This window comes from Diadema antillarum, unplaced genomic scaffold (assembly GCF_040938485.1).
Source record: "Diadema antillarum isolate AM-2024a unplaced genomic scaffold, OU_Dant_1.0 seq00000178_RagTag, whole genome shotgun sequence".
Taxonomy (NCBI): Eukaryota; Metazoa; Echinodermata; class Echinoidea; order Diadematoida; family Diadematidae; genus Diadema; species Diadema antillarum.
Genome location: NW_027271245.1, coordinates 273,620 through 290,004, shown reverse-complemented (window position 1 = coordinate 290,004; position 16,385 = coordinate 273,620). Strand labels below are relative to the sequence as shown.

Sequence of the window (16,385 nt, the reverse complement as noted above, 5' to 3'; positions counted from 1 at the left end):
TGTGAATCATGTTCTTTTCCATGGATAAAAGTTTATGGATGAATCATCCGTGACCAACATCAGTGACCATGTGCTGACAAGGTTGGTGTCTGCAACACTCTGAATTTGAAAGCAAACCACAAAACAGACAAAGAAATTTACCCATGAGTGCATTAATTTGGCAATCCAAGAATAAATTGTGATTTTTGGAATGTTGGTGGGGGGGGGGGGGCTGTGGGCCTTACCCAAATCAACCATAAAACAGGTGACTAACCTAGCATCATTTTTCAAAACCAGTTTGTTCGTTCATCTTTCTGTTATGTTCTACAGCGTTGCACATAAATATGAATTCATTTCATTGGCACTTATTTTGGGTACATGGTACTCTCATTACCTTACTCACATAAATATCCAACCGTAATATTTGGGCCTCAAACTGCCTGGAAAGAAAGTGAGAAAGATTTTAAGAATGTGAAACTGTCAGAAAATGCACATGAAGAAGAGATCTTGACAGGTCAAACAGTTAAAGGAGAAGAAAATCTAACTCAAGGATTTCTTGAGGAAAAGAAATCTGTAGGCTGCTACAGCAACATCATAGTTGATTTTGGAGGGGTGTCATAAATATATAGTGTGAAAAAAAAATCTTCTTGTTATGCATGGTAACAATTTATCTGTGATTTGAATTCTTTTTTTTTCAGTCACTTCAAATCTAAGGCCATTCATCAAATCTATTTGCATATTTACACAGCTCTATGAATTTCTATCCTTGTAATATATATTCTAGTCTCATTTAAAAACAACACATTTCATTCCCTTTTTCAAAAGAAATAAAGTGACATATTCAGATGTCTGATTGCGTATGTTTTTATATGATTCAAAAGCAACATTTGAAATTCTGCATAATTCCCAAAGTAAAAGGAAAAGGAAAAGCCCTCATATACAGCACATAAAGATTTAATTACAAATGATGAATTTATGTCATTTTTTATCTTACAAGAAATCTAGCCGGCAGAGAAATAGACAGCTACAAGTTCCAAAGCATCTACATGAAATCAGCCAAAATGCACCGTAAGGAAAACCTTTTCAAACAAAGGGTCCTTTCATCATAGCATTGTACACGAAGCAGATCAGCTTACATTGCATGCAGATATATCACAAAAGATAACACAATACTACATTTCAAGATAAATTGTGAACGTAAAATGATATGTACACAGTATAATACACAAACTTTCAATGCAGTTTGTTCTTGCCCTCACAACTGCCAATACTGTATTGATAACTGCTGCACCCAAGTCGATCTTCTGTTGTCCTAATATCTCTCACAATTCCATTTTACGTCCATTTGGAAGAAGACCGAGGTCTTTCGATAACTTTGTCATTACTGTCAAAATCTGACCGTGCCCCCCAGTTTTGGAATGACTTTGATATTCATATAATACACTAACTTGACTGATGGAGGTCACATAAACAAAAAACCCAGTTGATTTTTCCATTAATTGATTAATCCTTATAAATAATCACAGGTGTACGTCAACATCTTGTCAGATAACTTCAGTAAAAACAGACAAACATAACTCATGTATCATATTCTCTAAAAACAGATAGAGAAAAGAAAAGAACTCAAAATAATGATGGCAGATTTATTGTATCCATAACAATTCTCATTGCAAATCGTCTTGTCATTAAATATCGTTTGCTTGCTAGCAATCACAGGGAAATAAAAAACACCAAAACCAACAACCTTCATATCAGAATCGCCTTGGAAGTTGCCTTCAGCACCCATCAACTCTTACTGTTAGTGGATGTAAACATTACCAATGACACAACCTCACATCTCTGGGTATTACACAATCAGTAGGAAGAACCAATACATTGCTGATACATGCAAAAACACATGTACCTGTTGTGCTAGTGATAAAGTCCATTGACAATGTCGGTTGAGCAGAAAGGTGTACTTGTCAGCTACAAACGTTGGTTGCAATGTAAGTCTCGATGCAGGGTATGCCAGCCGACCCGACTACTTTGTATGGATATTGAGAATGGTTGGTTCCACTTTCCACGATACACATTAAAGTAACGACCAGGAAGTTTACTTTACTTCTCTAGATACATCAGGTGCATACAAAAATTGGAGAGATTACTTACACCAAAACAGCCCAAAGAGAGCACATTTCAATTTCAAGAAATGCATCTAGTACATCCAACACCAGAGAAGATGACAAAACGCATTGCAGACACCCAGGAATGAGATTTTTACAACCTAACAAGGAGGGGGACGTCTAATGATTGATTTGAAACCTAAGACAGTTCCCCCCAGCAGCATGTAAACCTTGCCGTGACCGACAGACACCTGTAAATGCCAGATGCTAACCACATCACGAGTTAAGGGTCAAACTACTGTAGAGCAGGCCAAGCTAGGTGCCTGCAATGAAGTGGCTGACCAACAAAACAATCATGAACATGTACCTTATCTGGCAGACTACTTTGCTCACAATCATTTCTAAATTTCAACAGCCCTCCCCACTCCAGAATATATCTAAAAAACAATGAAATCATGCACATAAACTGATCTTTATATTACATAATTACATGGTTTGCCTCAACGTTTGTCTTGGTTTTCTCTACACAATAATCACATATTTCTTTGTACAGTCACCCCACTTGTTCTCTCTTGTACAATTTAAAAAAAACACTACTTGTATATTTTATCTACTTTTCTTGTGTACACAACACTCTTTGTACAAAATAAATATGTTGATGCTGGTAATGCCTCATGTAAATGTACAAAATAAACACGCAAAAAATGCACCAGTGTTTCACAAAGCCAACAAGAGTGAACAAAAACTTCTTCTGGTGGATAGAAATAAACATCCCACAATACTCAAGAAAGTACAATGATGTCAGCTCGAGATGTCTTTAAAAAAGAAGAAAAGGAAGCAAAAAAAGCAAAAACAAAAAACGAGTCAAATGATATGATAGATGATATGTAAACTTCCTGCAGTACAGACATACATGCTAAAGGCCTTCACCATGGACTTTATATCCATGTCTCCAAAATACATGGATGTACTTGGCCCCATCATTAGAATAGGTCAGGGACTAAATATAGGCAGGGCACTATTCAACAGAGACAAGGTGTTGCCCCACCCTCCTTTCCCCTTCCATCCAATCACATTGCGGTATTGCTGCAGAATCCTCAGCCACGCCCCCACAAGAAGTCAGCAACAGAGGGCACTGAACCTAATGTAATATGGTCAAGCATTTAACTCTGAAGTCAAGTACAAACGGTAACCATGAAAGAGACGATAACAATCACTGACCAACTGCTACCAAACTCTTCTTGATTTCTTGAGCACGGCAGAAAAGCACTTTGGTACATAGCAATGGTGAGCATTTCAATCCCTTGGATATTACCAGACCCCTGTCACCATGTACAGTCCAGTTGGTCAGCCCAGTATGACCAAGTTCCAAAACATTAATTTGCTGCACACACATGTGCTAAAAACAAAACTTTCTTTCCATTCGCTACCTCAAATACGACACAGGGTAAAAATGTTCATTGTTAAGGAACAAATGAAAAAGGCTTCTGCCTGTACTCTATCACTTACATCCTATTCTTGTTCTTCTTTCTTTCTTTTCTGTTCCTACAGCTTATGGTGGTATACGTAACTTTCAAATTGCTTGGATAATCTATCATAGCCAGAAGATAAAAATACCCTATGAGAATCAGTAATTCAAGAGGAGTGAAGATCCTGATTTGAAACACTGGAATGTGATTTCAGCTGTTCGACACATGGTGTACTCACATGAAACAATAGACTTTGACTCAGATTTAGACTCCTAACTGTTGATACCCATAACCTACCCATGTGTACTTGGGCAATGATTGTAAAGACTGCCTACAAACGTTCCATGTAGCAAAACGTCTGATATGCAATCAGCTGAGGACGACGCAAGCTCCATCTCCAAGAGTTATGGTACTGTACAAAATGGGCAACCTTCCACGTCTTTTGCCAGAAGCAAAGTGACTTGTGTACGCAAGAAATTCGCTGAAAGGTGTGGTGGACTGTGACTGTTGATTGCAGTCCATGCAGACATATTTCGCTCAGCTAGCAAACTTGTCAGCCCGCTGACGATCTTTTTTTTTTTTTTTTTTTGTAGTTGCCTTGCTTGGGACCTTATATACATGTGATGCAGTTTTGCAGGGCATTGAAATTTTCAAATCTGAAAAGACACACGGAGACCTACTCTGATTGTTGTGTGACCTTTCCATCCAGTTCAGTAGTGAAACTATTTGTAAGGAAATTGCCCCTAGATATTGACTGCTCTTTAACTCTGCCTCTGATCCTGCATTGAATATAAAGAAACAAAAAGCACTGTACAGGATACACATGGAGTGCTCAATTCACAAGAAACCTCTGAGATGTTTGAGATATCACGTTACACCAGAAGGGATCGCTCTCCTTTTCCTGTTCCTTTCAAGCGACCACATTTTACCTTCTAAACTATTCTTGGGGTGGGAACTGTCTTGAGTTACTGTGGGTCACGAATATTAATAATGCCTCCTTGTCGAAAGATTTCTGGGATGCTGTGACTGGTTTGAGAACATCCTCACAAGTTTAGTGCCAGGTCTCAAGCAGTCTTGGACTCGGCTTCCGTTTCACCTTTGACCTTCTTCCCAGGTGGACTGCAGAGAAGAGACAATCAAACACACACAAATTTGATAAATCTGGGAAAGACATGAAAAAGGCTTGAAAAAGTCTCAAAATGCCTCTAAATGTTACTTCAGAATTTAATCTTCTTGACACCTTTCCTTATTTCACTTTTTATCCTTTCACAGTCCGTATAATATGTCCACATAAACTTGCAAGAGGCAATAATACTAGACTTAAGAGGTCAGTAACAAGTCAAAGGAATGTGCACCTCTCATTAAAAAAAGAAAAAGAATCAAATTTTGTGGAATTCCATTCATTTTCTGCCCTACTGTGACATTGTGAGTTCCAGTCTTCCTGTCCAGCAATGTGAGCTCATAAAGTTAACCAAAACTTTAAAAAATTTATAACTTGAATAGATTTCCCAATATTCCTCAAACTTTTACTAATGCGTGCCACTAACATTTTTGCAAGCAGATAAGAGATGGAACATGGACACTTAAAAAAACAAACAAACAAACAAACAAACAATCAATCAATAAAAACTTTAATTCATAAAGTGCCAAACACATACTGACAAGAGAGCAGGGACAAGCCTGATATCATACCTTTCCACAGCTGATGCCGGTCTTTTGGCTGCAGTGGTAGGCTTAGCAGCAGTAGTCTGGTTGTCTTGGAGCCATCTTACTTGGGTGGCAGGTCCATATCTGTAAAAGACAGAGAAACAGAGAGAAAGAGAGAAAGAGAGGGAGAGAGATGGGGGTGGGAGGCAAAAAGTTAGGAATTAAAAAGTTTCACTTTGTGACAAGTCATTCTGTGACATCTTGGAGGCGATTTTTTTTCTTCTTTTTTTTTTAAACAAAAGGGTTGTGTTTTTCCGTAATATCCCCATCATTGACTTCAAATTCTATACATCTCATTCATTTGTTCTCTTACTTTCAACATCACTGATGGGATCGGACAGCAATTCTCTTTCAGGTTGAATCTTTCATCATAATCTAGAGACTCTAATAAGAGTTGGAACACTAATGGTGACAATGCACGGTATTAGGTGTCAAAGTAAGAAGTATCAATCTTAACCCCCTTTTTTGCCAAACATTTCAGAAAGTGCAAATTTGAGAAACCATCAGAATAATGATGTAAAGTTTCCTGTCTATTTTACCCTCATCTTATTCAAAGAATCAAGGAACACATACATTCAACTAAAATAAAATGTTTTTAAAATGAAATGCAAAACAGGCTGAAGTTTTGTCAAATAACTGGCAGACCTCATGATAAGTTGGCCATACACACTCCATAATCTCATGAAATGGATAACACCCTAAAAGAGAATCCATAATCTCTTAGCTTTTATGAGTGTATGTGGTGCTACTGATCAATTTTTCAACTATAAACTTTATTGAACTTATGGCTGGTCCAGTGATTCCATTATTTTAAAGGATTTATTCTGACTGCACATAAATCTATATGAACAAAGTTAAGATAAAGATAGTTTTTGCATTTGCGTGTGAGTCTCACCCTTTAACATTGCGGGCTGCGATGCGGAAAATGATGGCTGGTTTGCTGGTGTAGTCAATGTGGGCGGCGGCCAAGTTGGTGGAGCTGACCACACACGAAGGGTTGGGTCCACAGTATACCCTCACAAAGGCCAGCTGAGCGGGTGTGGCAGGCTTGGCATCCCCTGATGCACCACCGAGGGCGCTACGCACCGCCAGGTAGACCGAATACTCCTGAATCTCACCATTGGTGTTTGCTGGCGGCTCCCATGATAAATGAGCTCCATCTGGACTCTGTGCAGATGCATGTAACACATTTCGCCATATCACAGGATTGAACATAGCATATCAATCAGTAAACAAGCATACTTTCAACCACACTTTAAATGTCGGCATCAAGAGTGACCTGGTTCTGTTCACTTCCACATTTCCAGACTTATGACAAAATACATCAGCCTTGGTGTTACGTTTAAACAGAAATTAATTCCATTAATGAAGAAAGATTACTACTCAGGTTCACATTCATTAAGCTCAATGCTTGACACTTCCCTCAGCTTCATGCTACCACTTACATATCACTTGCAAATTTCTGCACACTCTCAGGTATCAAGAGCACAAAAATATTGTTATGGTTGATCTTCAAAATGTAGATCCTAAAGCTCAGTGCACATCAATTGATCAAATATTTCTAAGAAGGCAAAATGCTTGGAAGGAGACTAACCTTGCTGATTCTGATTGCTGACGGTGCTCCTGGGAAGCCAGGCAAGCATGTCTTGAAGGCAGAGATCTCGCTCCATGGTCCACGCCCACAGGCATTGACGCCTGCTACCCTGAACTTGTAGGCTGTGCCAGGCTGCAGCTCTTGTTTCTTCAGGAAGCTGTGGTCTGGAATACTGACCACGTCAATGTCCTACACAGGAAGATATATGGACAAATATCTCAAATAATCTATATTCATAAAAATATCTATAAATATATGCACTCTACCTGTAGACCTCTGAAAGCAGTGCTTCTACAAAACCAGAGACAAAGCAGAGGAAATACCAAGGTACTGTCCAAACATATAGTCCTCAAACAGGTGGTTAGGTAGTGAAACATCAGCAATGCACAATATCCTTGTTCTCTCACACTAACATATTGCCCTCATCTTAAGTATGCCTCAATCATTCATGATATATGTCAACAAATAAATTCCAATAAATTAGATTTGTAGCTTTTTCAGGAATTTTACTAAAAGTGATACTGACACCATTTTCTGCACACATCAGCTTCATTCTTACAATTTTCTTTCTCATATCTGTTACTGCGGCTTATTTCTTACCTAAATGGGATCAGCTGACAAAAGGGTTGAAAAGTACAGTTAAACTCGCATAAGTCGATCTTCTCGGGACTGAGCAAAACACATCGACTTAGGCGAGTTTCGACTTGTGCGGTGCGTTAGTCGAAAAAAAATCGACTTACAGTTACACCATGCGTACACATGTATAATGTACATGCGTGTTGTTTACTCTGGAGCCGAGAGCTGGAGCGGTGTGCCCGGTATTTGCCCTTCAGCAAGACACTTTATCCACATTGAATATTACCGTTATTCATTTCCAAATTAAGAGCAAACATCTGACATTTATTCTAGCGTCTTATGGAGCCGATTGTTACCGCTGTTCATTTCCAAAACTGAAGGCAAACATCCGGCTTTTTTTTTGTGGCTCGGCGTGCGTTTTTGGTGACCCCGGTCGCATAATGTTATTAACCATTCGCGAAATCGTGATTCGATTCGCGAAAAGACTGCGCTAAAAGTACATAAGGCATAGATCGCTACACTCGGCAGGGGCGATACGTCGTCCTTTCACCAGGTCTGGGTAACGGAAACCAAAATCTCGTGCGAGTTCTTGCGTTACCCATCGTTAATGTCAACGAAACATCGTTAGTTTGCGCTTGGGATCGTTACTCATCGTTACTACAAATGTTAATTTTCCCGATCGTTAGTTTGCGTTATAATAACGATTCAGGTGAAACCGCTTGCGTTAATGAAACGTTAATGTTTATTAATGCAAAGTTTCTTTTGGTATATACTGTATGTAAACAAAAACTGGCGTCTCGTGATTTTGACAGTGATTTATTACACAATAAAATCTTATTCGACTTAGGCACAGTGAATTCAATGGTTTTTCCGTGAAAGTGTTCTTGGAATTTCATCGACTTAGGCGAGTATTCGACTTTAAAAATTCGACTTGTGAGTGAATTAATACACGTAAGTCAATGGGGAAAAATCGGGACTTTTTAAAATCTTTGACTTGCGCGATTATTCGACATATGCGACGTCGACTTAGACGAGTTTAACTGTATATCATATTTCAATCACAGCAGCATCAGTTTCATTTCCAGCTAGATGCTCATTTCCTCTTATATGTTTCGTCTTCAATCTTTTGTTTCTGCCTTACCATAATTGAATCTGTCTCAGTAGAGACACTTCACATTCTTCGAAATTTTATGTTCTTTATTAACTCCTCTATGATATATGTTGATCAGAATAATGGCATGCCTGGATACATTATCATCATCGTCATCGTCATCATCATCATCATCATCATCATCATCATCATCATCATCATCATCATCATCATCATCATCATCATCATCATCATCATCATCACCTTCATCATTCTCACAATAAAACAATACTCCTAGCAGTCTTATCATCATCATGATGAATATCATCACAACTTTATCAGCAACAACATCACAGTTAAAATTCCACAAGAGATATTTGGTGAGGTCTACTTATCCACGATCCAAGATCACCACCATATCATACTCACATCCTCATTCCTGTTGAGAGCCTCCGAGGGTAAGTGGTAGTGTGCCACTGTGGTAGTGGTGGTCTTGATGACGCCCACGTCGTACCACTGGTTTCCATCTTTCTTGGCCACTGGTAGGGCAGTACCCACAGGTGGTTTACCATCAGCCTGCCATTCAAACCATGGCAATAAAACAATTAGAATCAAGAACGAAGCAGCACAAACTATGAGTTCAATTGGTCAATGATTATTTTACATGAACTGGACACAGAGTGCATACTTCACATGCTATTATCATAGTAATGTCTTTATGAGCCTCGTCCTATCTTCAAGAGGGATAGATATCGAAATGATATACCATACATTTCTAGGATTTCTTACCTCGTTTTTAGCATTTACACTCAAAGTGACAAGGGTCAAAGGAAGCACAGACTCTCCAAGCAGTACTTACCGCTTTGGCTTGTGTGTCCAGTCCGTTGGTCACTGGCTTGACCATTGTTGCTGGTGTGGGGCCAGCAGAATTGGCAAGTGATGCAATTGTCATAGCTATGGTCTTTGGATCAGAATCTGGAGGGGCAGAAAAAAAGAACTAAGATTAGGCCATCATTTGGTATATACGTGTACAGCTCATGATCAAGAGTGATTTTTCCCACTAAGTGAGACTTACATCAATTTAAATGTCTATGATATCTTGTCCTTATGTCCTAAAATTGGCATCCACATAAAACTGCACAGTACTATAGCAGCACTTTGCCAGCGAGGCAATAGATGTCTCACCAAAATTGAATGAATTGCATCTATACACAAAACATGAATCTGAATCAGTGAAAAAGTCGAGCACAAAACTATATGACTAACTGACCTCCAGCATCAACCTTCTTGGTTGAAGTGTCCATGGGCTCTTCTCCCAGGGTTCCGTTGGCAGCAGCTGGAGTCCCGTTGGAGATGGGCTTTGTCTCCTCCCCAGTGGGTGCCCCCTCCATCTTGACCACATTGTACATTTCCTCCTTCGTGCTGTTATCATCCTGTGCTGATGTTGCTGCAGTGGCATCTGGTGTTGCCAAGGTGACATCTGCTGGTACCTGGGAGGCACTCGGCGCTGCGGCATCTGGAGCTGGGGAGGCGTCCGTCTCCATGGGAGTGGCAGCCGGTTCTGCCTTCACAGGCTCCGTCTGCATGGGCTCGGCCTTCGTTGGCTCTGCCTTCACGGGTTCTATGGTGGCGGGTTCAGTTGTGGCTGGTTCAGCCGTGGCCGATTCAGTCGTGGCTGGTTCAGCCTTGGCTGGTTCAGCCTTGGCCGGTTCAGCCTTGGCCGGTTCAGCTGTGGCCAGTTCGGCTGTAGCTGGTTCAGCCTTGGTAGGTTCTGCTGCAGTAGGTTCGGTCGCAGTAGGTTCTGCCAGCGCCTCTGAAGACTCCGTCTTGACTGGTTTGGCTTCTCCATCGGCCGGAGCAGGGTCCACAGGGGGATCTTCTGACTTGACCACTTTACCCTCTGCATATGGAATCAAATGACATTGAAGTCAACGATGGTAGGGCTCTGAATGATGGTAAGATAATAGAAAGACCCTATGCACCTGGTTCAAACTAGACTGAAACCTACGACAGGATCTTTGCATTATTGGGATGTACAGAGTAAAACCTTGCTCATTGTGACTACACAGAAGACACTATGCACACTACTCTCATTTCTACTACTGCCCACTCAATCCACTACATGTGCATACATGAAATGCAGTGCTACAATTGTGGCAACGTTCAGTGAAAATGCATGAACTAGTGGAAGGAACTAAACTGAGTGACAGCATCTCCACTCATCACATGAAGAACTAGAGAAGCACTCTGAGAGTGCAGACCTCCGCCAAGCATGCAGCTCATTTCCACCACTGATCTTGTTTTTCCATAGAGATCAGTAATTTGCACCCATACGTACTTATAGCATTGTGTGCTGAAAGTCGCCCGATATCCCAATATAGAAACCTTTTGTTAGGTCATAAACTTCCAGCTGCACGGCACGCCTCACCTTGTCAGAAACTAGAGCACGCACTTTAGTGTGCGCATGCAAACCTCAAATACACGCAGCCAGAACTCCCAGGTTCATTGACCCTACCTGCCAATATATAAAATATCCTCCATAAATTCTCAAAAAAATTCTCAGATCATTACCAAAATTTAATCATCTGTTTAATACTTGTATCATTCTAAACCTTTCCTGCAAGTTTCATTCAAATCCGTGCACATCTTTTTGAGTTATTTTGCACACGGACAAAGTAACAAACAAACGAGCAAACAAACAAACCCACGGTAACGAAAACATAACCTCCTCCCTTGGTGGAGGAAATAATGAATTCTTGAAGGTATCACCAGTCCCCCTAATGGTTGCCAGCTCACCTGAAGGTTGTGAATCAGTGGCAGCACTGGTGGCATCACCTGTCTCTGCCGTGGTACCAGGATTTGCAGCCTCTTGTGTGGTGGTAGTTGCGGTAGCGGCAGGTGTTGCTTCTGTACAGAGTTTGAGTAGTTATGTGGGGAAACTCTCCTTAACATACCTCTTCTACACAAGGTGTAGCAAATGCAGTTAATAAACCATTCGATGATGACCCCTCACAAAGAATCACATAAGTAACCACTGCAGAAATGATTTCTTTCTTTTTTTTAATGAAAAGTTAATGAAAAGTACAGGTATGTGCTCAAAATGTGGGCTGCTACTTCAGAAATGAGAAAGATCTGCCTATTACTCATGTAGAGAAAATCTTGAAAAACCAGTGACGGTGTCCAAATGCAGTCATAACCTTTTATTACAGACATCACTGAGATGCTTTTAGAAAGAATATCGCTAACATGTGTCATACAGGATCAATAGGATAGGTATATTAAGTGGTCTACATAAACACTGGTTGGTGATTGGTCATAATGCAATCATGTGACTTATGCAGCAAGGATAATGACAGTGACATCACGTCAGGTAATACAATTCAAGAATTTGACTAGTTGCTAACAGGGCTGGAATGACATGATATGTATTCAAGGAGACCATACACTACAACATGTATTGCCTTGTTACATTGTTGTAATGTAACATTTTCCGGTCTGACATTTAGCTTTAAACCATTGAGGACGGACTGAATTTGCTACAACACCCATTTCCCCATACACCTCTGCCCGAGTACACTTGGGACTCGTCCTCAACGGGTTAATAGCCATGCATCTCTCCTTACTTGATGTTGCCTCCTCTTGTGAGCTTGATTCGCTGGCGGGGGGAGTTTCTTTTGTCTCTGCTTGTGAGGGTTCAGCATCTCCAGGTTTCTGCGTTGGTAATATCAAAAGTAAAATGTATTCCAATTTCACATTCTCCTAACATGTGATGACAATTCAAGAATAACTTATGAGAGAAGCAATCGAGAACCTTTTGATAATTCAGAAACTGCAACAAATAATCATGTATGAGCAGGAAAAAAGGCTCAAATTGAGAGAGGATCTTTTACTCCTCCTTCTGAAATGTTAAGATAAATAGCAAAAATTATTATGAAAGGACACTGTATGATCCCACAGAAATGGAGTTTCTAGAACTTGATGTGCTAATGTCTTTTATATCAGACTAAAAATTGTTCAACCCTTTGATGGGACAGCTTTTTTCATTTCAGCAGACAAAAACACAAATGAAATCTTTTCCTTTTTCCAACAGCAAATAACAACAGAATCTGCAGATGCATCATGCAAGTTTGGCTGTCATCAACTGCGCGAAGCATGATAAGGAGGTCAGTGTGAAAACGTGTCTAGATGTAGAGCTGTCAGTCTCTCGGTCAGTACTGAGCAGTGTGGGGATTTTCCCCTCGGTACTGTTGTAGGATGCTGGAAGCAGCTTGGGGGATGCATTACCTGTGCTTCTTTGGATGGGGAGGATACAGTGGGCTTGGTAGCAACGGTTGAAATCAAAGTAGTCTGTGCAGTGCTCACATTGCTCGTCTACACATAGGCAGGGGGGAAAAAATCAAAGGAGTTTGAAAAACATGTAAAAAGCCGAACAAAGCGAGGGAAATGGGTCCACAGCGGATATTAGCAAGGAAATGGGGTCAATGTGGATATTACCTCTGCCAGGGCAAAGGACTACTGATTACATGGTCCCTGCCACATACAGAGAGGGCATGTTCAATGTTTGCATTTCAGCATGGTACAGGGTACATATAATCTGTGTCTAACTTCTCTAAGGAATTTTAATATTGAAAAGGATCTAAATTAAGCATGCCGTAAGTATTGTGAGTTGAGTTAAAACTTCTTTTATATTACTAGTAGTAATGCAATAACATATCTAAACACAGGATTAAAGAAAAGCTTGTGATAGTAAATGGTACTATGTCAAATTAACATTGTATTGTATGTACTGCACAGTTTGAACAGTCACAGAATGTTGCCAGGAGTATTTTGACCCATAACCCGTTGAGGACGGGCTGATTTTGCTATAACACGCATTTCCCACGGACAACTGCCTGAGTATACTCCGGACTTGTCCTCAGCGGGTTAATGTGCCTTGTTTGCCGACTGGCATGGGTACTGAGGTGCCTTCTTTGCCTCTTGGGACATTTGTCTGCAAGCTGCTTGTCCATGAACCGAGATGACTTACCTCCCATAATCCCCTATTAAATCCCTATTGTGTTGCTATGGCCTATCTACTTGGACTGAGGCACACTGCTACACCTGACTGGGCTCTTTAACTGTACAACTACTGGGTAGGATTACCAGGGTACTAAATGCTGATAAAAAGGCTTGCGAGTTAAAGGTGCATGGTCCCGGTATTTTAGTCAAATGCGTATGCGGGCGCATGGTGCAAGTTTCATATAGAGACCTACGCTATCGACTCCTCTTTAGTGCTTACGCTGTGGCCCGCTTCCCCGAATCCGAAGAAGTCCGATTCACTGTAGTCGGTGGTCCGATCCACAGTTCAGCTCATGATTCGGCTGAGGGGATGACAGCTCTAGCAAGCTTCTTTTGTGATGTCATAATAACAAGCACATATTGATGCACCCTGGCATTACTACAGACTGCGCAATGCACAGAGAAGACAACGAAGGCAACTTTACTTAGCAACACCTACGCACTTTACTCTTGATGACAGCTAAACTTCAGTAATCTTCGTATCAATGCTAACGGTGATCGGCAGTATCATCAACAGCGCCCTCTATACTACCGGGACTATGCACCTTTAACCTTACTGCCTGGGTACATAAAGGCTTAACTAATGTGGGACTATTAGTAGATATGACTCTATTCCATATTACAGAATATATCAGCATTGCAACAGGATTGTTGAAAGACTGATTCATACTGTTTCAAGTTCTTGCACAGCTGTTATTGGCAATTTTTTTCCTCACATAAGTTTTGAAAGATATTTTCAAGTGGTTTTCCAAAACTATACAAGGGCTCGATGCACATTAGAGACACTGGTGTGATCTCTTCGAGAAGTTTGCAGAAAATTCGATGTCACCTCTAAAACTTTGACAACACACCAACTCACAAACTCAGCTTGCTTTACAATGAACAAAGTTTGACAAGAAAACAAATTCTTTCAAACATTCTTTCAAATAAAGTGCTATACTGCATGTTCACATGACACAAAGTTACAGACTTTCACACACTGGACATGACAGTATGTCACAAAAATACATGCAGCTCTTCATTCAATAAATAAAATACAATCAACTGCAAGTGACTGCTTTTAATTGCGATGTTAAGGAAATAGCTGTTTTCAAAAGGTCTCCCTATTTCTATGGACTTGCCTTAACATCAAATAACTACCTGCACATAAAATAAATCACAACACATTTTCTTCTACATACTGATGCTTACAATGTCTCTACCAAGGCTCATAAATTAGTATGCAGACTTACATTTTTTTTTTGCATGCTGACATAAGTTGTTACCACTTGAGACACAATATGTGTTTTTTGCATTTTATGCCCCCAAAAAACTTTGTTACAAGATGGTGAACTTATCAAATCTTGATGGAACTGTTTCTTGCAAGTGTGATTCTTACCGAGGGAGAGTTGACTGTTTTGAGGACAGCCGCCGTGTTTGAGATCACTTGTGCTACCGTGCTAGAGGCTCCCGTGACGGCTGGGGAGGTGGATGTTGCCGTAGCTCCAGTGAGGGCAGAAATGGGAATGGTGACCAGTTTGGTTGTCACTCCTACACAATGCCGGGGATCGGTGAGAACATGAGCAGACAAAATCAAGTCACAATGGGCATGTAAGCTCAGATACTGACTGATTTAGAATACAGACTAGATTTGCAGAAGAGTAAAGCAAGACACAACAGGTTAACCTAACTTTGCACCTCTGTGGTAGTGGAATCTGTGCAGACTTGCCATAGTGGTTACCTGGAGTTCATGGCATAATATCCATTCTGAATATCACAGATACTACAGATGTAAACTTGGACCTAATTTACATCAACTACAGAGGCCAAATACAATGATCTTTCTTCCTCTATACAAGAAAATTACAATAATGACAAAAGACACACTGCTGAACATATGACAGTAATCAGTTGGAACGGATGACATCATCTGTTTTACCCTAGCTCCATCCTAAGCTTAAGCAGTAAAATTCTGATAAAACAAATGGAGACTTGGGAACCCATGACATCATTACCTCATCTTATGTGTATACATGGTTGCCCCTATTATCCCTGTATCATGGAAACATATCCGGTCAATTTTAAAATCCTGTACCTTTCTTATTTCACCTCTGATTTAAGGAACTCTCGACCATTCTGACTCTTTGATTGGTCTTTTGATTACAACCAATATTAAAAACAATGGGGATTGCACTTTTAACAATTTAACAAGGAGGTACACTGTACAGCAAGATATTTTTGTGGCACGAAATTTTCGATTGGAGCCAACAGCCGTTTTTGCGGCTTGAAATTTTCTCAAGTTGCTACTGGCATTTAATGCATAGAGTGCAGACAGGAACTTTTGCATGCATTGTAATTTTGCGAATCTCGGCTCTCATGAAATTTGCAAAATTAAAATGCGCGCGAACATCTCTGGTTTTACAGCATCTATGAAAAAGACTTCTGACTGGTCATCATGGTTGTGTCATTGGGTTTAACACACGACACAAGAAAATGCCCCAGGGAGATGTCCCACCTGAGGAATTGGCTGTGGTAGTGATGGTCAGCGGAGTGTTCAGCCCCTGTGAAGTGGACAGTGACTTGAGGAGAGTTGCAGCACTGGCCTGGTTGAGGGTACTCTTAGCGCCACCCTTGGTGATGATTTGAATGGTGTTGCCACTCCCCGTTGCACCTGTCCCTCCACCCTGTGGGGCCACGGCTCGTATGATGGTGATTGGAGAGTTCCCGGCCCCAAGTCCTACGTGATTTACAGTGACAATACATTCAGTGGCTAGTAACAATCTAGACACACAGACCTCAAATAGTACAAGTGCATAATGCCTTTGAAAATA

General features: G+C 40.6%; 1 protein-coding gene across 1 annotated transcript in view; it reads right to left on the bottom strand.

The window, feature by feature from the left end:
- Positions 1-271: 271 nt before the first annotated feature.
- Positions 272-16,385, bottom strand: part of LOC139728427 (host cell factor 1-like) — a 37,185-nt gene continuing 21,071 nt past the window's right edge. The window contains exons 14-25 of the mRNA XM_071639372.1: positions 16,070-16,291; positions 14,954-15,105; positions 12,802-12,888; positions 12,141-12,228; positions 11,314-11,424; positions 9,788-10,417; positions 9,377-9,492; positions 8,947-9,093; positions 6,852-7,040; positions 6,153-6,424; positions 5,243-5,341; positions 272-4,669 (exon numbers count right to left, since the gene is read on the bottom strand). Of these exons, the coding sequence (XP_071495473.1) occupies positions 4,615-4,669; positions 5,243-5,341; positions 6,153-6,424; positions 6,852-7,040; positions 8,947-9,093; positions 9,377-9,492; positions 9,788-10,417; positions 11,314-11,424; positions 12,141-12,228; positions 12,802-12,888; positions 14,954-15,105; positions 16,070-16,291 (2,168 nt within the window). The 3' untranslated portion in view covers positions 272-4,614. The remainder of the gene's footprint in view (positions 4,670-5,242; positions 5,342-6,152; positions 6,425-6,851; positions 7,041-8,946; positions 9,094-9,376; positions 9,493-9,787; positions 10,418-11,313; positions 11,425-12,140; positions 12,229-12,801; positions 12,889-14,953; positions 15,106-16,069; positions 16,292-16,385) is intronic.